General features: G+C 38.1%; 1 protein-coding gene across 2 annotated transcripts in view; it reads right to left on the bottom strand.

Annotated features, from left to right (window-relative positions):
• The window catches only part of LOC134477227 (intermembrane lipid transfer protein VPS13C-like), a 39,656-nt gene that overhangs the window by 1,723 nt on the left and 12,127 nt on the right, over positions 1 to 25,806 (bottom strand). Inside the window, exons 4-22 of one of the 2 annotated variants that reach the window (XM_063254325.1) lie at positions 25,099 to 25,291; positions 23,867 to 23,981; positions 23,020 to 23,156; positions 21,993 to 22,116; positions 19,927 to 20,044; positions 17,450 to 17,579; positions 16,450 to 16,528; positions 15,670 to 15,809; positions 12,200 to 12,353; positions 10,493 to 10,572; positions 9,057 to 9,116; positions 7,837 to 8,066; positions 6,991 to 7,083; positions 4,095 to 4,460; positions 3,615 to 3,701; positions 2,223 to 2,372; positions 1,790 to 2,052; positions 1,150 to 1,310; positions 13 to 134 (exon numbers count right to left, since the gene is read on the bottom strand). In XM_063254325.1, coding sequence (XP_063110395.1) covers positions 8,043 to 8,066; positions 9,057 to 9,116; positions 10,493 to 10,572; positions 12,200 to 12,353; positions 15,670 to 15,809; positions 16,450 to 16,528; positions 17,450 to 17,579; positions 19,927 to 20,044; positions 21,993 to 22,116; positions 23,020 to 23,156; positions 23,867 to 23,981; positions 25,099 to 25,291 — 1,354 coding nt within the window. In that variant the 3' untranslated portion in view covers positions 13 to 134; positions 1,150 to 1,310; positions 1,790 to 2,052; ... (3 more) ...; positions 6,991 to 7,083; positions 7,837 to 8,042. Of the gene's footprint in view, positions 1 to 12; positions 135 to 1,149; positions 1,311 to 1,789; positions 2,053 to 2,222; positions 2,373 to 3,614; positions 3,702 to 4,094; positions 4,461 to 6,990; positions 7,084 to 7,836; positions 8,067 to 8,981; positions 9,117 to 10,492; positions 10,573 to 12,199; positions 12,354 to 15,669; positions 15,810 to 16,449; positions 16,529 to 17,449; positions 17,580 to 19,926; positions 20,045 to 21,992; positions 22,117 to 23,019; positions 23,157 to 23,866; positions 23,982 to 25,098; positions 25,292 to 25,806 lie in introns of those variants that run through there. The other variant, XM_063254324.1, reaches the window with a different exon arrangement.

The raw sequence follows: 25,806 nt of genomic DNA, 5'->3' as shown, positions 1-25,806 counted from the left end.
AGAAGTACCCACCTATACGACTCTAAAGGGACATGGAACTCCTCTTCGGGGCTGACTGTTCCAATGCGCTCCAGAAGTTTAACATTCTTAACCAGTTTATAGATAATAAATGGAACAGAGAAGTGGTTTTTAATCTGTTGGACAAAAATACATATAATTAGCTTTAAAAACATAAGTTAAAAGGAAAATCATTAGCTGCATACACTATATAACTAATGTTTTAAACAGAATTTTGGAAGATACTTCCCTTAACAATTGAAACTTTAGGATATTTAAAGGCTACATACATATTAGGACTATTAACTATCAGCCTAAAATTCAGATATTCACATAATCTACATATTGTAAGCTGATGTTTACTGTTAATCTATATTACTGTCATCCAAATAGTATTGTTTTAAAGATTCTAATTACATTTTCTCCATTATAATTTTTGATCAATCAAATGATCAAATCACATGATTAAATAAAAAAGGACAGCAAAAGAATATAAGAAAACCAGTATTACTATCTTTTCTTGACCACAGTATGATATACATTGTATTGTTTCGTTTTTTATCTTACACTGTATTAGGGAGAAATATTCTGTTGCTGATCATATACTAAAACCTAAAATAATACACAGAAAAAGAAAAATGTTTGGTAAAGGCTTACCAGTAGAAAAGGAAAAAAAAATTTTTTTATTTTTTGGTACCAGGGATCAAACTCTTAACCTTGTGCTTACCAGGCAAGCGCTTGAGCTACTGAGCTAAATCTCTGGCCTGAAAAGGAAATATTTATACAGACTAAGACGCCAAAATTTTTTTTCAGGAGAATAGCTCATTTTAACAGTCCTTGTTACACGCTCAAAAAATATAACCCCAAGTGATATACAAAGAGAATGATGTTATCCTATGTGACAATCAACTGTAATTATAATTTTCATCAATTCTTAAAGAAATACGCAAAAATATTTCATTAATGGTAAACAGAGGAGATACAAAAATGGGCTTTAAATTTAAAAATTTTATTAACCATTTAAAATAAAGAACATTACAAAAGCAAATTAGGGAATAGAAATGACATCATTACTGATGTAATGCTGTGTTGCGATATTCCAAAATGAGTTACACTGAGAACTGAACAGTATACACTTCACTTTAAAGTCACCTGCAGCGCAGAGCGGAGGGTGATGACTTTATTCCCTTCGGTGGCATCAATCTGTACCAAGATGGAGTCTGAGTAATTGGCGTGGGGATTCCGCACATTGTACAACTGCCATCCAGGTCGGGCAACAGGGACATTGGCAACCTCTGTGTATCCATGTGGTACTAAGGCAGAGGACAAGTGAAAAAAATTCTAAATATTTATTTACTAATATGTTTCCATCAGAATAGTTACCCTGCCAAAACAAAGACAAGAGTATTCTTCTCGTGATTGGAAATAATCACCATGAAATACTTTTCTAAAATACAGGGTTTTAAAAAAGAGAAAAACTATTACTGATACAAAATTTTTGACCCTAGATAATTTGAGCAAGTCAGTTTAAATATACGAAAACAAACAAAATGTGACAGATTTCTTATTCTCTCAACTATCCAGCAACAACTTTCTTGTAACAGTACTTAATTATTCTCACTATTTTGGGACTGCTATCATCCCAAAACAAGAAACAAGTATCAACTATTTAATCCAAGTTTTTACAAGTGTTTTTTCCCAAATAAGTATGCAGCAAAATATTTTTCTATATTTTATCAAAACTAAGCCCACAGTGATTCTTAAGGTGCTCCTGAAGTAAAACGCAGCATACCGAAAGTCAGCGTGAAGAAGGAACTCTCCTGACGGCTCAGCACAGACAGCTTCCCTTGAGAGGAAGGTTCCGTGCTGGCATACTCCAGTTCCAGATGCTGACCGGCATCCACACCATAGACATCGCTCTTCCCTGGGGAGCCCATCACTCTCAGGTTACGACTGAGCTGCACCTTCCTGGGAACACCTACAGCATTTCTGACCGTACGGAGCTCTGTCTTTTAAAGAGTAATCAAAAGTAGAAGCAGTGCCCTCCGAAAAACCCTGAAAAGGAATGTAATGCCATCATGAGATAGTTACAAAATGTACATTTCTTTCAAACACTTTCCCATGCATACACATTTCTGAAACTAATTTTGATCACAGAAGAATGTATACAGTACCTTTCACTCTTAAATTCTACTTGAAATATTCCAAATAAGAGCTACACATACTTTTGCTAAATTGCTGAAAACATTGAGACACGTTTTGGATATTGTTATATTCATTGTGTCTGCTGAAGAAATATAAATTGCCATTTTGGGCTCAGGAATAAAATCATCTCCTGGTATCAAACTTTTATCCTGGATCGGGTTCTTCTTTACCTATAACATAAAAATTTAAACAGCCAGTTAATAACAAATCTAAGATAGTCAATAGTGTTGAATTTTCCTAAGCTGGCACTTTATAGTAAGGCTCCTCCAAAGCATCATTTTCAAAGCTATTCAGAGGTTTCCTCTGCTCAGGTGAGGTGAGCGCAGCACAGAGTCTACTCTGGGGAAATGCTTTGAACTCTGTCAGCCACAGAACCTGTTCCATGCATACCTCCCACCCAAGATCCCATCTAATCATCCGGTACTGCCCAGCTAGTAACTATGAGTTGATCAGTAATAAAAGGTGATCCTGAAGTCTGAATCTGTCCTTATTAGAATATCATCTAGAAATAATACTTTCTTATCTTCTGCTTTTTATTGGTAACATCTATAAATAAGTAATATCAAGCTTTCAACCAGCCCCCAGATTCCAGCTATTGCCATATTCATGGTTTTGTTCTAACAGAGTTGCAAAAGCCACGATTTCTGGTTACTGTCCTTATGCCAGAGAGAGGGAGGCCAGAAATACTAGTTCTACTTCATTTGGAGCACACAGGACACAAGTTAGAATCTTCTTTGTCAGCATCCACGTGTAACAGCCCCGTGAGGCCGCTCTAGAGAAGTGCTCTGGGACAATCTGCTAATGCCAGCTCACACACTGGGTACTCGAGAAAACCAGGCTCTGCAACCCAGGATTCTGACACACTTGGAAAAATACCAGGAAGAGATAATAAGGAAAGTCCATAAATTAGTGGTGATTCATAAGATTTTTAGTTATACCCTTAAAAAAATCATTATCTCAAAGAGCTTCATTTATGAAAGCTTCGTTTATCTACCAATACATATTCTATTAGAAATGAAAACTGAGAAAAACTTTAATATTTATCCAAAACTAAGTTAATACAAGACAACATTTTAGTGAAAAGTATTTTTAAAATACAAATAGTGAGATAAAGGACATTAATAAACTTCTTCAGTGCCTGCTTAAAAGACAGGTGGTCTCATCTCTGCTTTGCAGTCTCCTACAGAATCACACTCATGTACTTTCCCGAAAACTCCATCACACATTCATGAGGATGAAAATTAAAATGATATATAATGTCTGAATATACACATAAAATCATTTTCTATCTTACGCATACAATAAAAGGGCTCCACAGGTTCTGGACTACATCTTGACAAGAACCAAATTAAAGAACATCAATGAACATGTGCAGTGCCGCTCCATACAAAGATGCTTTACTGTGTCCTTACATCAAGCTTTAAGTTCCATTGTTTCTTCCCCTCTATTCGCTCGATCAATGGCTCCCACACAGCATGAATCTCATTGTAATAGTGAACCTGGCACAGAATTATAAAAGGTCAGTTTTCAACCTTAATTATGCAATTCTGGAACAAGCAGGAAAACAAGTAATACGATACAGTAATAGCCATTCAAAACCACTTGCCTAAAGACACAAAAAAGTACCTAAAAAGAATGTATTTCCCTTTATCCCTTTATTTCTTGTCATAAATCATTTAGCACAAGACTTCTTAAAAACAGTTACCACATATACAGTTACACAGCCACAAACTGAATGTCAGCATATGTATCTATTCACATATATCATCTAATTCAATCATGCACAAACAAACTATAAGAGAACAAAACAAACAGGCAACAACAGAACCTGAGTCTTAACCCCACAGTGTTTTAGGCAGCTGCCCTTGGGGTACTCCACCACGTCTCCATACCTGCAGTGTCACATCAGCAGTAGCAGCCAACAGGGAAGTCCAATTCTTAATATTTCCTGAAAACTTGGACTCTGCCAATAGTAAAGGCACAGTTCGGTGCCCAAGGCCACATTCTAGAGTGACTTGGACCGATTCCACAGCAACAGCACAGTTTTCCACTATCAGTGGATGATCCATCGCTCTGAAACTTTCTGTTGCTTCGGTTGCCATGTCAACACCAAGAAACCAAGAATTATAATCATCAATAGACTTGATATCCCAAAGACTTTCCATTTCCTTGGATGTGTCTCTCGATTCATCCTCTTTCGTCTTTGGAGACATGGCAGCCATTATTGTCATCACAGTATTCAGAATGATGGGTGAAATCTTTCAGAAGCAAAGCAGAGAAAAATCTTGAAAAAATTCTTTCCCAGATGAGAATTGAAACACACATGTTAAAGCCTTTAAAAAGTAACAAGTTAAAATTTACCTGGTTATTCAGCTCCTAGCTAATGAAAATATGGATTAAGGCGTGTGTCTCTGTGTAACGCCACGTCCTGCTCACAGAACCTGAAGCAATTAATGCTGCGCAGCAAGAGTCAAAACTAACCACCAAGCTGAACTCACAGCATGGCATCAACCAAAAGCGCAGAACTCCAACCAGCTATGTTCACTACGTCAAGACACCTGAACTGAACAGAGAGGCACAGCAGTATCTCCCTCTGTCTTGTAGAAAGGAGAAGGCTGAAATTACTCATGGATCCCACTTGGCTCAACCAAGATCCCTGAACTTTGCTTCTGATATCTCTGGGTAGAGCCTCTGCTCACTTTCTCATTCCTGCACTGCGCTTTAGTTCTGACACTGAGGACATCTTTGTCTTATTTGTTTTTCAATGTCTTAATTTAGTCTTGTGGTGCTGGGGACCAAGCTCCAGGTCAAGCCACGTGCAAGGCAAGCACTCTACCTGAGCTACCGCTAGTGGCCAAGTGCTGAAGGTATTTTTTGTATCCAGTCAACACTCTGTCCTCCTATCCTTCAAACTGTCACCAGCAGAGTTTCTTTAACCCTGACTCCATGCATATCACTCCTATGCTTAAAATCTTCACTGAGCTCCGTAACTTTCAGAATGAAATTCAAACTCTCTTTGGCTTGGTGCACAGCACTCTTTGTAGCTAGTTCCTAGCCAATCTGCTAGCAAGGGTTCTATAAAGTTTGAGAAATACTCGGTTAAATAATTTAAAAGGATTCCTTTACTGTTAACTTCTCACAACCCTTTCTTCACTAACACACTAAACACATACAACTGCTTCATCACAAAGAGGATCTGATGTACACCACATTCCTGACCTACTTGCCTGCCAACCGACTGCTTTCTTTCTCCTTGTCTTATTAATGTTATCTGTAACTAACATCCCAGTCCTATAACTCAAACACACCGCTGAATGCAGCCATGGGGATGATCCTTCTAAGTTCTTCAAAAACATTCTCCAACCTTTGCCTCTGTGCAGACAGCAAATTCAGTCTGGAAAACCTTCCCCTTCCTCTCCATCTATCTAACTTACACCAACTTGCAGTCCTTAGTCCAAGATGTGTCCCTTTCAGACAACTTTTCTTGATATCCTAGTCTGAACCGCAGCCCCCTTGTTCATGCTGCCAGCAGCTTCTGTGCACGCCTCTAGCATTCGAAGTTACAATCACCGATCTACTGCTCTTCCCCTGGTCATTAAGTTTGTTGAAAGCAGAGACCATGTACTGCCAATGTCATACACAGGGTGTGTTTTTAAGTATAGAAGGAGATCAAAAATGATTTATACAAAGAAAAGAAGTCTCCATAACACTTACCCTAATGTCTTAGAGCAAACACAAGCAAATGCATTTTTATTATGCTACATCGTTAAAAAAAAGGTAAATTCATGAGAAAAACACAATCTAAGCCTTTCTAGTGTTTTTGTTTGTTGCGTGCTTGCTTTTTTTTTTTTTTTTTTTTTTGTCTTTCTCATTTTTATCGGTACCAGGGATCGAACTCACAACTGCCTGCTTGCAAGGCAGGCTCTTATGCCACTGAGCTAAATTCCCAGCCCCACGTGCTTGCTTTTTTCAAAACAGGATCTTGCTTAGTTCAAGCTGCATTTGAATTCACTATGTACTCCAAGCTGGTCTCAAACTCATGGCACTTTTCTTGCTTCAGGCTCCTGAGTGCTGGGATTGCAGGCATGTGCCACCACACCTGGTTTTACTCAGTACTGTTTTAAACTGAAAAAAACCTGCGTTGTTATTTAAAATGGTTCAAATGATATTAGTTTAAGTATTAATCCAATCATACTGGTCTCTGACCTACAAAAGTAAAGCTAGTATCATTTATGCATCACTAGAATTAACTGTCTCATCTTTGCATCTTTCAAAAGAGAGCAAACTAGATTTGAGAAAGTATCATGTGCTCCCTATTTACAATGGGGAATGAAGTCCTACTGAAAGAATTTTGAATGACACTGGAAAATAGATTGTTCTTTAATATTTTAAATGTAAAAGATCTTTTAAAAAGCAAACCCCAGTGATTTCCAGCATACATCTGTCACCACAAATATAAGCTAAGTATCTAATCACATACTTATCAGGCCAAATCAAACTATACATTAATAAAAGCCTAAAAATAATGTCTCCATCCTTTCTTCGTTTCTCTATCTCTTCTCTCCCCTCTGACACATACACCACACACAAATGCAAATAAAACAGAGAAAACTACTCCTGCCATGTATAGGTATTAAAAAAGTAGTCTCTTAAAGAAAACAGAATAAGCACTTAAAATGTATTTTAACCCAGAGGCAATCTGATTACCAAATATGTGACTTACAGCAATGCTGAGACCAAAGACACTATTTCAAGAATTTACACACAAAGAATCTGTCAGGCACCAACCTTAATTATAAATTCTTTAACCATAATATTGATATTCTGTTTTCCCGAGGCCCAGGTACATTTTTCCATAGATAAAGAGCATGGCTGCAAGACCTAGACAAGTAAATGAAAAGTCACATTTTCATTAATGTTTACATAACATGCACTTACACAAACCATGTCTCACTCCACTGAGATTCTGAACTATAAACTACTATTAAAAATTACATTAGTTAAGACACTCTTGTGAAGGTTCTTCTGAATTACGACAAGTCCATGTATATTGTTAAAGGACTTCAATCAGTTCTGATGAAGTTCTTCATTCCAAATGCTGATGTAAAGACACACATTTACTATCAGAAATTTAAAGTGTTTCTTTTTCCAAACATATTTTTTCAGTGACTCACTCTGTAAAATATAATTATGAGGTATCTACAAAATGAGCTGATGACTAGAGCAGGGGTTAGGGTAAATGACCAGTTTCCAGATGATTATCCAGTTAGTCCCGAGGAACACAGAAGTCCTTTGTCATGTGACTCCACCTGAGTTTTTTTTAATCTGAGCTTAAATATTTATTTTTCTCTCATTCGATATACTTAGTGAACAAAAGAAATAGCTGAAAAACACTGATCTGAACTAAAATTCAACAGAAGATCATGAAAAGAGGACTAGTCTGGAGGCAGCCCCTAGTTGTTTCCCTAGCAGCCACAACTCGCCAGGTAACATTGGCAGAACTTGACCTCTCTGCCTGCAAACCAGAGGTTGTACTAAATAATCACTTAAATCCTGGACAGCACTCAGGCTCTGAGATTCTCGGACTCAGCTATTTCTGTCATTCTTCAGTTGAGGGCCCAAGGCAGTGCTTACTGTGGTGATGGTTTGCCCCCTCTTCTCTCTGAGGAAAGGACAAGCGAGCACTCTCAGGTCTTTGATGGATGCCTCCGTCACCTGCTCCAGCCCAGATGCAGACACACAGAGCTTACACTGGAAGGAGGCCGACAGCGCAGGAGCGTCCGCCCTGCTCAGGCTGGCCACAATCACCACTTCCGGGTCTGTGATCTTGGCCTTCAAGGTCATGTTTTGTCTTTCAGAATCATCTGGAGAAACAAAAACGGGGACCAGAAAATTTTTAAAGTAAATCTTCCTATGGCTACAATATTATCAACAGGCTGTTAAACTGTTCTCAGTATTTTTCCTATAATGGGTATAGTGAAAGCACTAATTTTGAGTTGGTTAATTAATACTAATAATGAAACGATTATTTAATAAGTGGTAATTATGCAAAAAGATGCAATCCAAAAACTGCCCAAAACAGATCATTCCCATTTTGATCTTTGATATTTTGGGGAACAAAGCTGTTTGGAAGTTCTTCTGGTCAGAGTCAAGGCAGGCACTTGTATACACACATAAGAATGTGTGATTCTATGACACAGGGGCCAAGTGATAGGAAAAGAATCTGATCAAAAGGAAAGAACAACTGGAATAGGTGAAAGGAGAAAACAAAGAGGGGAAAGACTATATGTACAGACTCTTCTTTTTTTTTTTTTTTTTTTTTTTTTGTCTTTTTTGAAGCAGGATCTCACTATGCAGTTTAGGCTGGCATTGAGCTCACTTTGTAGCCCAGGCTGGTCTCGAACTCACAGCGATCCTCCTGCCTCAGCCTCCCAAGTGCTGGGATTACAGGCATGAGACACCACGCCCAGCTATGTACATATACTCTTTATATACACTCAATAGTTAACTATACTACTAAACTATTAGTTTGTCCAAAAAAAGTTTGCTCTTTCATTTTTATGCCTATATCTTGTAACATGAATATCACTTTGAAGGGAACAATACACAATACATAACCACTGTTAACCTATTACTTTGTTTTGAAATTTTATATCATCATTATTCTTTGGCTTTTAAAATTTAAAAAAAGTAACAGCTTTACTAAAAATCAGAGTATTTACAAGGTTAATCTTTAACTTTTATTGGTTCTTGACTATATCATCAAGTTACACAGATCCTATCCCCCCAAAATACTAAAGATTTCCATTAATAATTATTTTCAATAGGATATATGCTTTAATAGAATTTCTTACCTTAAATGTCTGTTCAGTTTTTTCAAAAGTGGTTTGAAAACTAGGTCCACTCTTATCAGCCTAAATAAAAAATGAACAAAGGAATTAAGACCAAAGTAATTAATCCACTGTAAAGTCATGCATTTTACTGACTGTAACATGCTGTGTGTTCTCCTCTGGGAGCCCGGGAGAACAAGTACTCACTTCAGGGAACCTACAGCAGGGTGTGAGAATGATACACCTTGGGAGGTAGAAGGTGCAAAGGTCATCTAGGTCATCTAGTACATTGGACACCTAATGCTGAAATCCCTTGTCCACTTCTCTGGTAAGTCTGTTTACATCTCCAGTAAAAGAAACCTCATCTTCTTAGAAATCCAATCATCAGGGTGCTCTGATTTAATGAAGTCTTTGTACTGCTTCAAGCAATCTCCCAGCCTTATTATTCACTGTATTTCTGATCCCTGAAACAAACAGTGTAACTCCAAACACAAAAGATGACCTCCCGGGGCCGGGGATTTAGCTCAGTGGCTTAAGCGACTGCCTTGCAAAAAATCAATCGTGAGTTCGATCCCCGGTACCGATAAAAAAAAACGAAAAAGACAAAAAAAAAAAAAAAATGACCTCCTGTGAGTTTTCTGCCATTGCTTGTCTGCTTGTCTGCTCCCACAATGCTTTTGTTTTGCTTTATTATATTCATATTACACTGCTATATAATAATCATATTGTCAACCAATCAACACATTTTAATTATTTATTTTTGTACCTCTCCCTTCTAGTTTATAATTTGCCTGCAAAACATAATGTTTGTCATCTGTGTCTCTAAGCACCTGGTAGTGTAATCCATTTAGAAACACATATAGACATTCAATAAATAATAAGTGATTAAAACAAACCTATTAAATCTTAAATGAACCTAATTTTATCAATTACTTCAGCACTTTCCTGGTGCATTTCTTGGTCTCTTTCCAGGCCTGGGAGTTCTCTGCAGCACCTGATCCAATGTGTTTTTTTCTTTGAATGTGGCTTAGCCAAACTGTCACCTACTATACAGACAAGTGTGGACATATAATTATGCCCCTAAAGAGAGAAACAGTGCCTTCTTCCGCCCAGGCTTCTGCATTTGAGAATAAGAGGTCAGCAGCCTTCTAATAGCTCTTCACTTAGTGAAAGAGAAACAAGGTGTTTAAGTGCAAAAAGAAACAGTTAAAAACTAACCTACCACCCAGAATGATTAGTAACACACTGTCCTGTCCACTTCCCAGGGGCACAGTCCAGACTAGTGCTGGCAAATCAAAGACAAAAGATGCTAATGTAGAAGTTGTTCTTTCCTAAACAAAAATCTCAGTATTCAGGTTTAATTGCACTTAATTGGCATTCTGCCATAAAAAAGTGGGTTTTGGGGTGCAGTCTGAGCTCTCATCTCTCCACAGGTTCTCCAGCACTGCCATGGTCCTTACCTTAATATACTCTACTTTTAAAAGATCTGACCCAGGTTTGTCAGAAGAGCTAATCAAGTTAAGGGGCTTTTTTCTTGATCCTACAGAAAAAAAAAAAAAAAACCATTTTCAAACAAGTTGCTTCTAGAACTTGCTAGACACTTCTTTATAAAAGCTGCTAATTAAGCTTCAAAAGAATACCTGTGCATATTTTCATGGTTATTAAATACTAAAACCATCACTCATGGAGAAATAAGCCACTCCAAGTTCTTGCCTTAGGCATCCAATTTACTTTAAAACATGTATTTATTTTCAGTTGAATTCACATCTGTTCAAAACTAATCAAAGCTTCTTTAGATATTTTTAAGGCCACATGTTCATTAGTAAGGCAGCAGAACAGACTACAGGTGCCAGCATCAAGAAATATCAATTCCAGCTCACCTCTATCCTTCCTGACTTAAACTACAGACATATTTTTCAACAATGTAACGAACAAGTTGGATGGGATTCTGTTGTGTCTAAAATTCTATGAAAGAACTTTATAGAGAGAGAACTTTGTGTAGACTGGGAGAAGAGAATTTCAAGAGAAGCAAACTGCAATGCTTCCTGGAAAGTTTAAACACAAGCAGCCTCCACCCCTGCACTGGGCCAGGGAGCAGCTCGCACGCAGGCCCTGGGAAGGGAGCAGCCGCCCACCGCCCACCTTACCACTGGACTTCTACTCCTGCTTCCCCACCGCACAGGACATCTTTCTCCCGAGTCCTAGTCCTCCATGACAACAAAACAGCCTAGAAAATTTATCATCTACATTTCCCTCTTTGTTTCTGTAAATTCTTTCTTTCTGTACAAAAAAATAGTAACGTAAAATATTTCTTTTCTAAATTGAGGCTGATTTCAGTTACAAATACTCTCAAATTATAAAACCCAGGCCTCTATATTTGACTGAAGCACTAAAGAATTTTAATTATCATACATTTTATTCCTTCATGCCTCAAATATCTGAGGTCACAAGATAAATACTGAGATGAATAAAGTTGTTGAGCTTCTAAGAGAGTGAACTTCGTACTCTCCCATTTTTATTTTTAACTGGAGCTTATGACATGTGACCACTACTGCACAGAAAGCCTGGGACCTGCCAGGCACAGCTGTTGTAATCCCAGCCCTCAGGAAGCAGTGTTGGAGGATCACCATGAGTTTGAGGTCAGCTGGGGCTAAATTAGCAAAATTCAAGACCAGTTGCCTTACATAGTAAGACCCTGTCTCAGAAAGAAAAAACAAAGGGGACCCTCAACATTGTAGGATCAGAGACAAACTCTCCAGTCTTCTAGCCATAAATACATGACATGAAGGAAGCTACTGAATTCTTCTCTGACCCTTTTTGTCTGTCCCTGTGTTTGCTAAGGAGAGTTACACAAAGGCAGAGGTAACAGATCAGAGTAGCTGAGAACAGCAACCCTAGACTGCTAGCCTGCCGGACTGCCAAGATTTCATTCATGGCTCTGCTACTCCTTGTTAGACCAAGGGTAAATTTTATAAGAAATCTATACCTTAGTTACATAAAACTACCAACAGTAACACTATGTTATTATAAGATTTAAATGAATTGTTATTTGTAAAGTGTTTTGAACAATGTTTACTCTTGTTTATAATAGATACTATCATAGAAATAGAAGTGTTTTAGATGCTTAAAAGTGCTACTTTTATCACTTCCATTTTTAGGAATATTACCTTGAATTTCATGGTAATCCAAGCTGATCTTCTTTAAATAAGACACCACAGTTAGGTCGAAAGTTCTCACTGTGGCCTCTGTTCCTAACTGAGTAACATTAAATACTAGAATTGTATCTTCTTCTTTCTGTTGTTTAGTAAATTCCAAAATTACCTAAAAGAATTAGCATAGCCAAGTGAAAAGTTGACAAAAGTTTAAGTCATAGTTCAAATAAAAAACAAAGTCTTTCTCCATACACATCACCATGAATACAGTTAAAACTTTGCTCAGACCCCTTTCCCACCATAAAGTTATTTAATGTTATAAATTATCATTATCAAGAGTATAAATTCCTGTATAAAAGATTATGGTGAAATTTAACATCTTTTGTTGACTTTTTTAAGTTTAGAAAAATTTAGAATTTATGAAGTCTTCCTTAATATTTTCTCAAACTAAAATCACATTTGGTGATAACAGAAGCTATTCAAGTAAAAATTTATGACAAGAAAGTCAGGCAGCGGGCATATGCCTGTAATCCCAGCACTCAGGAGGCTGAGGCAAGAGGATTGCCAATAGCTCAAGGCCAGCCTGCACTACAAAGCAAGACCATGTCTACAAAACAAAAACAAGAGAAAAAGTTATGACGAGAGTGCTTGTTATCATATTACTTAAGTTAATTGTGGAATGGCAGCTGATACATTTAGATAATAAAAAGCAAAGCATGGTATCTTTTAAAAGATATAAACTCCCTCTATTTATTTATTTATTTATTTATTTATTTATTTATTTTCCCCCAAAATTCTTTAATACACTCTCCAAAAGACAGAGGTCTGTGCTGCTTCCTCCTGAACCTGGACAGCCTGTGAATGCCTCAATCAATAGAGTGCAGAGGACTCTGGTAACACAAAGGGCCTGGGAAAGCTGACAATCACCATGGGAACCTGGAGCGTCAAGCCCAGATAGCAGCCAGCCCTCAGCCTCCGCCAGCCTCCGCCAGCCTCCAAGGGAACCAAAGGACCTGCACCCCAAGGCTTCCAGTGACTGAAGCCCCAGGTAACACCTGATCAAAGACAACAGGCAAACCCAGAGTAGTCCAGCTGGGCTTTTTGGTACCCCTAACCCACAATGCATGAGCAAACAAAAATAGCTGTCTTAAGCAGCTAAGCGTGCGGGTAACTTGATAAACAGCAATGGTAGCCAGTAAAATAGAAAAACTATGGAAAAGGCACACTAATATTAGCAGGTGGTATGATTATGTACTTAAGAAAAATCAAGCCAAAAGCAACCAAAAACAGAAGATAACAACAAGATAATACAGTAAGTAAAGTTCAGCACACACTTTATATACAAAATAAGCTTCCTACTCATTATTTAAACAAAAGCAATGAAATCGTAAATACATAAAACATGGGGCCAGGAATATAGCTCAGTGGCACAGGGCCTGCCTTGACAAGCATAAGGTCCTGCGTTCGATTCCTGGGACCCACAAAAGTAAAAGGGGGAAAATATATACATTTTATATATATATATAAATATATATATATATATATATTTATATATATATATATATATATATATACGTAGGTTTTATCTATATCTATCTATATATATATACATACATAGATTTTATATATATATATAAACATGGGTAAGTATTTTGTGAGAATTTTCTAGGCATACACTAAAACTGGGTCATAAAGAAAAAAACTGATAGATTTCACTATAGAAACCTTTTTAAAAAGTTCTACTGGGAAAAGTATTCCAAACAGCATTATTCTTTTTCCTTCAATAGTTCTGTTTTCACCTCAGTTCATTCAATAGTCAATGAAGTATTTATTGCATATCATGTACCATGCATGTATCAGGCTGTCCCAGGAGCTAAAAAGACCAAGGTTAAGCAGGCCAGACATAGTTCTTGCCCTCATGTGCCCGACATGCCAGAGAGAGAAGGAAAAGGAACACTGCTCTCTTGAGGTAGTCAGGTCTTCCCAGTGAGGAGACACATACAAGCGCTTGAAGCACACAAGAACCAAGCCATGCTAGGAAAGTGTCCCCAACCAAAAAATGGCAAGCAGAGAAAGTTCTGGTGCACATATGTGAGAAAAAACACATTTAGTGGACTTGGCGGTGCAAGGACTTCGCTCCCCACCCATTTCCAACATCAACACCGATGTCTGGTGGAGGACGGCACCGCACTCACTGGAGGAATGCAAGAAACGCAACTGCAACAGAGGAAGCAAGCAGAAAACAGTGGCCCAAACAGGCAGGCGGGTGGGTGATCCCTGCAAGGCCTTGCAGGCCACAGGAAAGAACAAGTCATCACTGAGCCAGGGGAGGGCACGAACAGAGCAGCACCAGGACGCGGCCTCCGTGTTAAAAGGGTCGCTTTGGCTGCCTTATGGATAACAGAGCAGCGGTCAGGAAGCTGCTGCAAAGATACAGCCCGGAGATGAAGAGGACAGGACAAAGAGCAGCAGTGGGGGAGAGCAAGTATGTGAGTGCAATAGAAAACAAAGCTGAGAGGTCTGCTGCTACTGGGGGTCAAAGAGGAAGAGGAAGACAGCAGGCTAAAAAGGCTAACGCATCTCACTTCAAACAAATACCAGCAATGCTTGGTCCGCATGCACAAGTCAAATCAGTGACATTTCTCAGATCTGTAGCTGTAAACACCGCACCCCGAGATGAACAATCTGTACTTATCAAAGAAAACATGTATATGAAATTTTAAAGAGATTATGTCCTTGCTAGTGTACATTCCATTTTCATCAAGTAACTATATACCATGACCGTATTTCCAGGTTTCCTTTTACTACATGACTTATTTTTTGGACCATTTTGAGACAGGGTCTCGCTAAGCAGTACAGTCTGGCCTTGAGCTCACTTTGTAGCCCAGGCTGCCCTTGGACTTGCGGGATTCTCTTGCCTCAGGCTCCTGCGTGCTGGGATTACATTTGTGTGCCACCACACTCAGTTTACTAGATGACTTTTAAAGGGCAGAAAAAGCATGCTGGAAATTTAGGATGTTTACATTTTTCCAAACTATAAATATGACAATGAGCAACTATTATTTAACTCACAAATGAAAGTTAAAAAAATAAGCTGAACTTTGTGACACATGCTGGTAATCCCAGCTACAAAGGGGAATCCAAGGTCAGAAACAGCCTGGGCAACTTATCAAGACCTTGTCTCAAAATACAAACAAAAAAGAGCCAGGGAAGTAGCTCTATGATTCCTGGATTAAATCTCCAGTACCACAAAAAAAAAAAAAGTCAGAAACTGTCTGAAAAAACACAAATCCTAATTAAAAGCTCTGAGCTCTTCCAAAATAGATCAAACCACAAGTCATCCCTATTTTAAAAAAAAAGAAAAAAAAGACTTTCATTGTTTTGACATGGTGTGTGGGGGTACATTTTCCTAACCTGATGTGTGGTCTACCATGAAACAGTTTAATGATGACAAGAATACATTCATAGACAAAAAGTACACATACTTCTTTAACTTCAAACTTGAGCAGAAGATTAACGAGGGCCTCGTTCGGAACCTCCGCAGCCTTTCGGGGTTCGGAGCCTGGCGCACCTCTAGGCACCTGGGAGGCACCGTCTTCAGCGTCGAAATACTCATCGTCAGACTCTAGAGTAGAAAGACATCCACTAAACACTGCACAAAGCACTCAAGCCCAAGTCCTCTCAGGCAAAGTTTATGCATTAGATGTAACTCTATATTCACACTCAAAACTGCCCCAGAGCTTTTATCAAGTCCCACGAGGTGACTCAGTTAGGCACGTGATAATCAAAGTTGAAATCAAACAGCACTACAATCTTTCCTTCAGTGACTTCATTTTTGGCTTAGTTCACTCATTGAGTACTCCATGAAATAGTTACTGACCCATCTACCATGTTCCAAGCTGTGTCAGCCACCAAGAACTTAAGAGTGACCAGAACAGACATACTTATTATCTCTGCCAAGCTTATGCTCTAGCTTGAAATCTCAAAAGATCAACTAAGCATGGCTACGGAAAAGGATCACACAGAGATCAGATCATCAAGTAGCTTATTTAGAACCTGAAGTAAAAATTGTTGACCACCAAAAGGGCTTTAGTAAAGAAACCTGACCTTCCAAACGTAAATAACTGAAGGCACACTGTTAGGTAACAGCACGAGAACCAGAACCAGCAGACTGCTGTAATGCACTCCTAACACCTCTACTTTTCTGAAAAAAAAAAAGTTATTGTGATAAAGATAATTTAGAAACACACTTTTACACTCCTTACCTGAATCCATTTCACTCAGCAATAATGAAGTACCAAGGAGAACTTTTGTCCCACTTGAAGCAACAGGAACTGACGATACCTAGCAAAGTACACAGAAACAAAAACAAAATATGAATTTCACAGGATTAAATACACACGAGACTGAAAACTAACAAAGTTCAGAGATGGAAAAACTCATACACGCCATATATAAATCTTCCAACAGAATACATGACATCCAGACACGGGGACACGTGCCTATAATCCTAGCACTCAGGAGGCTGAGGCAAGGAGATTGTTGTGAGTTCGAGGCCAGCCTGAACTATACAGCAGGATACTGTTTTTTAAAAAAATTTTAAATAAAAAAGGAAGGATAAATTCTGTAACTGAATAATAGTTGAAATTTACAAATTAAGATTGTCATCATGTTTAAAAGATAAAATTATGTATAACTCTAGCAGATAAGGTGATTCATTAATGTTTATCATTTAGCTGCTGTGAACATCAGAGGTCCCTAGAAAATGAGTTCAGCATCAGATGATTCTCTCAAAATGTGTTTCTAAATAAGCAGAAATCCAACATTTCTTCTGTGTGTTTGGGGTGGAGAGGAGGGTTTTCACTAGTAGTTCACGCTGGCCTTGATCTCATTATGTAGTCCAAGCTGGCTGTGAACTCAGTGATCCTCCTGCCTCTGCCTCACAAGTGCTGAAATTACAGGTATGTGCCACCATGCCTGGCCCAACATTTCTTTTATGCTATGAAAATTATTTCAATTAAAGTGACTCAGAACTTTAAAGTCCAACACAAAAGGAAATTTTATCCCCATTATTTTATTTGTAACATTTCTAAGATGATTTATATTTCTAATTTTATTTAAAGTATGTTTTCTATTTTATTTTCCTTTCCTGTATTTTTGGTTCTTTCAAGCATAAAGTTTGCCCTAAAACTGCCTTCCGACTGCTACTCTATTACAGCAGTTGTCTGAAAACAGAAGACTGAATATTTGTGTCATACCCATTACCTGTCTCTCTGGAGATTGAGTTGATGATTTCTGTGGCAAAGGTATACTGTTAATCAAACACAGCACATCTTTCATCTTCTGGTCTGAAATCCTCACATGCATCAAAGGAAGTCCTCCTGATGCTTTAAATCTAAAAACACAATTCAGCTGTAAGATTTCAGGATCAGCCAGCCTCTCCATCAGTACTGCAGAGGGGGAAGGAGCTGCAGAGTCGAGTTACTGTAGACAAGTTCTAATCCAATCCCCGGCTTATGCTGACAATACTGTCAGCCAACTGGGATTTAAAGTCAGGTTTCCAGGTAATTTAATTAATTTAAGGATACCTGGTAATTTAATTTCCAGGTATCCTTTTTTAAGCAGCCAAACTTTTAAAGATTTTTACAAAGCCTAAACATACTAAACAAATTCTCTTTTTAAAACCAAAACCGCCATGTATACTTTATTTCCAAATATCCAAGATTTCTCATCATTAGTGGAAAAGAGTATCTATCCTGTCACTATCTCCTTGTCTCTTATTTATTTTAACAGAGCACTTGGGAGCACTTCACAAGTCAAATACGGATACACTAGCTCATCTCACATCCCTGGCTGCAGTGTAAGTTCCCTGAGGCCATCTGTCCATCTGTCCACGCTGTGTCACAGGCCTGCTGTCCTCAGCAACTGGCCCCACAGCTGTTCCCTGCACCCACCCCAGTCTGCCTGTCTCCAACTCACTGTGCAGCCACTGCCGCCATAAAACTCTTTTAAGTTATCCCTGGCTTCCTGGCTGGGCTGTGAATAGCCGGGCTTACAGATGCCTACCTGCAGGTGGGCTTTTAGGGTCAGGATAAAGGCAGCAGTGGTTAGAGGGAAACTCACAGCGCTACATGCCTACATGAGCAACAAGGCTCAAACGAATGACCTCAACTACTACCTCAAGAAAATGTGAATGAAAGGGCAACAAAACTCAAAATACGCAGGAAAAAAGAACAGCAGTAAACATCAGGGTAGAAATGAGGACCAAAAAAAGGCAAAAACAGAAGTCGACTTGAGAAAATATTTGAAATTAAAAAGAAGGTTAAGAAAACTCATAAATCTCTAGCAAAACTTGTAGGAAAAAAAAAAAAGAGAAAGAAAACTCAAGTCACTAATACCAGAATTGAGAGAGATAACATGACTACAGATTATTAATGTATTAAACAAATAAGAAAATACTATAATTTTATGCTAATAAACCAAACAACAAAGATAAATTTCTTAAAATCATGTAAAATATTTGCAACACTCAAAGGATGATTCAAAACAATCTGAATACATGTGAATCTCTATAATAAACTAAATTTATAGTTTAAAACCTAGAAAAAAAAGAAAAACTCCAAGTGCTGACGGCCATTCTAACGTCTTTTTCTAACGTCCCCTTGGCCAACTCCACATGAATACCCATGGGCTGCAAGAAACACGCAGCCGATGGATGGGAAAATAGACACTTCTTCCTCTTTACAAAAAGATTTTAAAATTCTTCCAAACATAGAAAGAAAGAAAGAAAGAGAGAGAGAGAGAAAGAAAGAAAGAAAACTGATTTCTATGTAACATTTCCCACATAGCCAATATTACCCTAATATCAAAACAAAAAAGAAAAGCATGGATCAATATCCTTCATGAACACAGATACAACACTTGTTAACAAAATTTTTGCAAATTATTCCCCATGATATTTTGAATATTACCAAGTAAGGTTTCTCTAGTAAGACAGTTGGTTTAACATCTATCTGGTAAAGAGTATGAAGGAATTGCTGATACATACACCAACGTGAATGAATCACTAATTATGTTCAAAGAGATCAAACAAAAAATTAAAAATCTATGTTTTCATTCATATAAAATTCTAGAAAATTCTAACAAATCCCCAGTGTCAGAAAACAGACCAATGTTGTCCAAGGATTGGTTGAGGGGGAGAGGAATTAGACAGGGAAAGGAAGGGAAGGAGGAAATACCAGAGTTCAAGGAAACTTTTGGAGGTGATGGATGTGTTCATTACTTGCCTGTGAAATTTTCACGGAGATACACACATGTCAAAACTTACCAAATCATACACTTTCAACGACTCAGCCTACTGAATGCCAACCATATGTCAACAAAAATGTTTTTCTAAAGGGCAGTTTAACTGACCAAAATTCAGTTTTAATTTTTATCCTCTTAGATTTTTTAAAGATTTCAGGTAGTTTCATGGTGAAACATGTTTCTGGAGGCTTTACCTCATTAATAATGCACCTTGAAAGAGCTATAATGCACCTGAAAGCCATTTAAAGACACAGATCACCTAATTTTATACTGTCTAAAAGTCTAGATAAAACTTCTCAAAAGGTTACATATAATTCAAATTATCATTTCTTTAAAATGTATTTTAATTTTCTGTCTCCCACAGAAATCTATCCAGTAGCTGATATGGACAGCATTCACTTTGTTGGTTTCTGAAACAAAAGAAACCCACGCATTACCTGGCCATTCTCGTGTCCTTCTCTACCATCGCCTTGGCTAGCTCCACATGAATATCCATGGGCTGCAGTATATGCATAGTGGACGGGTGCTGAAAACGGCACTTCTTCCAGTTTTCCCCTTCAAAAAAGGAGTTTAAATTAATTTTAATGCATTATCGACTATTCTGCAGAAAACTTTTAGTAGAAAATAGTGAAGGGACAGAGTCAATGCTCACTTTTAATTCTTTCATTATACAAGATATTTTTGCTGTACTGGGGATCAAACTGAGGGCTTCACACATGCTAGGCAAGCACTGTACCACGGAACTAGGGTAACCTGTATTTTAAACATAGGCTCACAGAGACTGTGATATAAAGATAATTCTATATACTTTTTGAAAATGTTTATATGACAATGCTTGCATTTCAAAGCAAGCATAGGGGGCTCAGTGGCCTAAGTGCCTGCTTGGCAAACACAAGGTTGTGTACACACACACACACACAAAAAAAAAAAAAAACAAGAAGGGGGGAAAAAAAACAGGAATTACCTCAATTCCAGAGTTAGCAATCAAGATAGGTAGCTATGGTAAAAAGTAGGGGAAAAAAGCACAAAAGGGTGGGGGTAAGGTTGATGGAATTCCTAAGAGCAATAATTACATTTGCTTCACATATGATGGCAGAGAAAAAGTTTTGTAATGCAAGATTTTATGATAAAAACATCGGATAATGGACTGGGGATTTAGCTCAGTGGCATAAGCGCCTTCCTGACATGCACCAAGTTGTGAGTTTGATCCCTAGTAGCAAAAAAAAGTGTGATAATCACTTTTTCAAGAAAAGAAAATCTTAAAGATAGATTTCCCAATGGCTGTCTTGTACATGTCTTCCTGATGGCAATGTGGAGCATGTTTTGTCACTTGTACTTCAACTGTTTGTAAATACATACTCAAAAAGGGAAGTTTAATGGTTTGTGTATTTGCCTTACAGGAACTAACAGGCCCTTAGTGTACAAAAAACTCACTCTTATAGATTGTACACTGTACTCCGTAATTTTGCCTGTACTTTTCTCTGATGATCTATCACAAAGTGATATACAAAGACATTTAATAAATACTTAATGCCTGTAAAACTAGAGAAAGTATAAATACCCGAAGCCTTTACTCATGGGATAGAGAATACACCACATCTGTTTTGTTCAATTTTATTGTAACTGATGATATAGACAATTCTTTTTAAGATAGCAAGAGGCATTAAGGGTAACCATTGTTGATCACCTTGTATTTTGTTTTTACATTATGTATTATGTCCATCCTTTTGATTTGACTGACTCTGTCCTATTATGTCACATTTGGTTTTACTTTTTTCAAAAAAAAGTAATAAGAACAGTGGGAGTAATAAAACCCAAAATGTGTAATTGTCATTGTACAAAAGAGAGGAAAAGAAAGTGCTCTACAGGACATAACTGCATGTATATTTAAGTGTATAAGATAGGTAACCATATTACCGAGTTTTATTGGATCACTGAACAGAACTGTTTGCAGTCTCACTGTTTGAATGTCCACTTTATATGCTTTAATTTTGTAACTTGAACAATTATTTCTAAGATGACAATATGTAATCTATTAACTAGTGATTTCCTACTTTTTTTTCTGAAATTCTGTATAACTTGTACCCTTTTCCTGTTTTTTTCTCTTTAAATAAAATTAAAAAAAAAGATAAGTAACATATATAATAATAAAGGCAACATGGGAAAATGACATCAAAACATTCCAAAAAGCATCAGGACAGAGGAACCTGAACCAATCACAGCTTCCATTTTGGATTCTGAACTGTTTTACATCATATTGCAAAAATACAATTTGTGAATTGACTGGGTTCAAACACCACCCTAAGATGAATTGGCAAATACTGTTTCAGTTTATAACTGACAGTGGTTTGCATAATATGCTTCTATATGGTTTTCTTAAGCACCAATACTTATTTGTGCAAAATCGTTATAAAGGTTTATATATGCACATGAACACATACATGTATCTGACTTAAGCCATTCACACTAATTTCAGTATTCTGAAAGTTGATCAGTGCTATACCTGCTCTTGCAAAGAGTAGTTGCACACTCTTTATTTCAACATCAAACTTGTCATATTCTTTATCCATTATTTCTTCCAAAGATGAACTGGTAGTCTTCTGTAGACCTTGACTTTTACTGTTGAGCTAAAATGAAGAAAAAATTTTTGATTTTTTTTACACAACAGAATGTACACAAATCAACATATTTTAGTTGTGTGTTTTCCCAAAACTTAAATAAATGAGACTGTCCTTAAGGCTCTGCACCTCCCACCACCCTACACCAGGAACAGCAGGGCTTTACTCCTTCTCTCCACTGTTCGGTGATAGCAATTAGCCCATGAGAAATTAGTGTCCAGTTCTACTTCCTTTTCCCCCTTCCTAGCTGAAGCAAAGACTTATTTCTGAAAGTTTTATCTTTCTTCCAGAGGTTGAGATTCCATGAGAGTCAAACACCAAAATCTATGGGTTCTTTTGTTCTACTTAGTTACTGGCAGTGATTAAACAAATATATACATACAGTCTCCTGTAAGCAAAATACATAAGCAACATGCAACACTGCATAATTAATCTCGAGAAACCATGAAAACTAACACTGTTCCTCCCCAATTAGGAAAACACAAAAGCAATCCCATCATCAATGTGAAATCACCTACTACTGATTAATAGTGCTATTTAACCGTTATATAATGCATATACTGTAATGTAGGCAAGCACCAGGGAACTACACTCACACTCATACTAAGTAATCTAGACTAACCTTGACAAATGCTAAGAAAGTCTTAGTTTAGTTTAAGTGAACTCTGAGAAGTTTCACTTTTTATCGTAGAAACCTAACTGTGGCATTATCAGAAAAGAATTCAGATTTGTCCTTAAGTCAAGCACTTTTCAAGTCTCAATAATATGTTTGTTTAAGTCCTGAAGAAAAAAAATGGAAGATGAAATGGTTAGGCTGAAATATGTAATAAAGAAAATATGGAAAGAAGAGCAGGCTATCAGTTAGTGAGCTACTAAGCCTGTCAAAGCAGACAGAAGTGTGCATACACCTACCTGAAATGTACCAAAATCTAAAATGAGAAGATTTGACTTTTCATGGTGGAAGCCTGTCTGTGGAACTATTAGATAAGAAGGCTTCAGATTTATCCTTAAATCAAGAACTTTTCGAGTCTCAATTATATGTGTAAGTCCTGAAGGAAAAGAAAAGGAAACGGTGAGGCTGAAATGTATAATCACACTACTAACCAGACTAACAGATTCACTTGAAAGGCACTGAGGAGGGCAGCAGGCTCTCATAAGTCAGATTCTCAGCTGAGGTGCAACCTGCACACAGTCAGTGAAAGTAACTGTCTCATAGCGGAGCATAGTCAGCTCAGTACGAGTCCAGTGCTAGTGTTCTCTATGGAGAGAGAATGAGCAGGTAACACACTTGGCATGAGTAGAGGCCCCGTCACACAGAAGCGTCCATCCTGAAAACCAGCATCCTGCGCTGTGTGGACTGCAGCTTCCCAGAGCAGATGGAGGGTGCCTCCATCTCAAGCTCCTTCCGGGCAGGGTCCTGGACATAGAGCAGGTGGAGTCATCTGCACTCCCTACCGTTCTCCTTGTCCAGCCTAGAATGGACGTTTCAGCTTGAGTTGCCTTGGTACTTTTGTCTTTTCTTTTTTGCTTTTTAGGTTTTTAAAAAAAATTTTTTTTGGTATTGAGGACTGAACTCAAAGCTTCCCACTTGCTACACAAGCATTGTACCATTTAGCTAAATTACCCCAGTCCCTGTATTTCCACTTGAGTAAGCCGTGTCTGTTGTACAATCCGCACAACTGAAGGAACCTACACTAGTTTAAATACATGGACAGAAGAACACACATTTTTCAAGTGTATGGAGACATGAATTCTTTACCAGTAGCTGTTCTCTCTTTAATTTCTTCCAGCTTCATCAAAGTAGCTGATGTTATTTGCTCAAGATCCAATCCCCTATTTGACTGAAAGAAATCAACCACTGCATTGATGGTTTTCTGTAAAGGAATTTAAAAATACAATCAAGTTATACATATATACCTCTTTCAATATTGTAACTTTTTATGACTTTGCCTCATTCTAAAATAGTAATGGCTTTGAAAGGAGAAATCGAAAGATATTCTGGACTATTTCACCTCCCACTAGAGGAAGAGCAGCCGAGTAAGCTTATAGGGAAGTTGCCAACATCTGCATGTCACCTCAGTGTCAGCTGCATTCCACAGGGGTACAGCGACACAGGCAAGGAACTACAGACATCACTGCTAGCTTTAGCCTCTTGTCGGTCAGTAAAATAGTACTTTTGAAAACTGTGATTGGATTGCATTGTACTCTGAAATTTAGAGAGGAAGTAAGAAGAAAACTATTCAGGCCTTATTTATATACAAAAGTTGATGTTAATTCTAAAAAGAGATTTCTGTAAAATGAAAAAGGTTCTGGAGATTGGCCATAGAACACTATGCCACTTAACACTACTTTAAAACACTTAACGTGGTAAATTTTGTTATGTGTATTTTACAAAAAACATAAAATTTTTAGAAGTTCAGAAGCACAGTGCATTCTGGAGTGTCTGCATCCATCCTCCGTGTATACTGGGAACCCATCTCTAACCTCCACAGTGAAGTACAGGAGGGTGGCAGTGGGTGAGGCAGTATGTGGAGTGAGAGGGAGCTTGGGCTAGCGGAGGGCGAGGCACAGACACAGAGCTGGAGGCAGCACTGTCCGGAACACCTCAGCGTCAGTGCTTGCTCCCATATAGACAGCACTGGGAATTCTCCTCCCACTCCTCGAGCTTAGGTTCCAAACACGGAGAGCAAAAAAGAGCAGGCAAACAGTGTGCACCTAATCGGCAGTAGCTGGCACATGCACAGGCTGCTCTGTAGGTATATTAGGGTTTTTACATCTAACATAAGGAGACATAAATAAATCTTAAATACTTAAGTAAAAGAATGGCAATAGCATATGAGAAATTAAAATCGACTACTATAACACACACTGCTTTGAAACAAGAAAAAGCTTATGAAACTGAAGTTTGCTAATTAAACAGAACAGAAGAGAAATAAGCAAACACTAAATGCAAGGCAGCCGCAGCAAGGAGCCCAGCCTCCCTGCACCTACAGCATCGTAGATGACCTCCACGGGCTGGGACTGGACGGTCAGCGTCTGGTCAGCAAGGCTGTTCTCTGGATTGGTTTCAAACTCAATTTTAAGCAAGGATGATGCAGTGTCGCCAATGGAAGCCACAAGGGATGGCACAGTATCCTGCTGTCTCGGACCTGTGATATACCAGTGTTCTAACTTTGCTTCTACCCTGCAGTCCAAGGAGAATGAGAAAGTCATAAGAGCCTTTGTAATTTAATAGGCTGAAATACAACTTTTTCTTAAAACAGTCTTCCAAGAATCAGGCCCAGTCTATTACCCAGAAGTGAAATTTAGCTTCCTTAGCCTGCCGTCCATTCACTTTCGTCATCTGTTTGCAATGCTGCTATCACTTTGTGACTGTTTTTATTACCTCATTATCTGCTGGAAAAGCTCACTTTCACCAACCCCAGGGGACTGCAGCGGTTCTGACCACTTTTTGGTGAATAAAAATTCATGCAAAATGGGAGAAGTTATCTGCCTGCTCCTATGCCAGCCTCACCAGCCTTCATCTCTCCCCTGCTTCTTCTCGTGCTCTTTCCCATCAGCCAGCCTAAGCCTTCATGGGTTCAGTTAGGCTCTTGCCCAGATGAACTTGTGCAGCAGTAACAGAAGGTACTAATGTACACCATCACCTCACTCTGACCACCTAACATGTTACACAGCTCCTGAATTACTAGCTTTATG

This window comes from Cavia porcellus, unplaced genomic scaffold, assembly GCF_034190915.1.
Source record: "Cavia porcellus strain 051 isolate PalLab524CR breed Dunkin Hartley unplaced genomic scaffold, mCavPor4.1 scaffold_8, whole genome shotgun sequence".
Lineage (NCBI taxonomy): Eukaryota > Metazoa > Chordata > Mammalia > Rodentia > Caviidae > Cavia > Cavia porcellus.
This window is presented reverse-complemented; position numbering and strand designations above follow the sequence as displayed.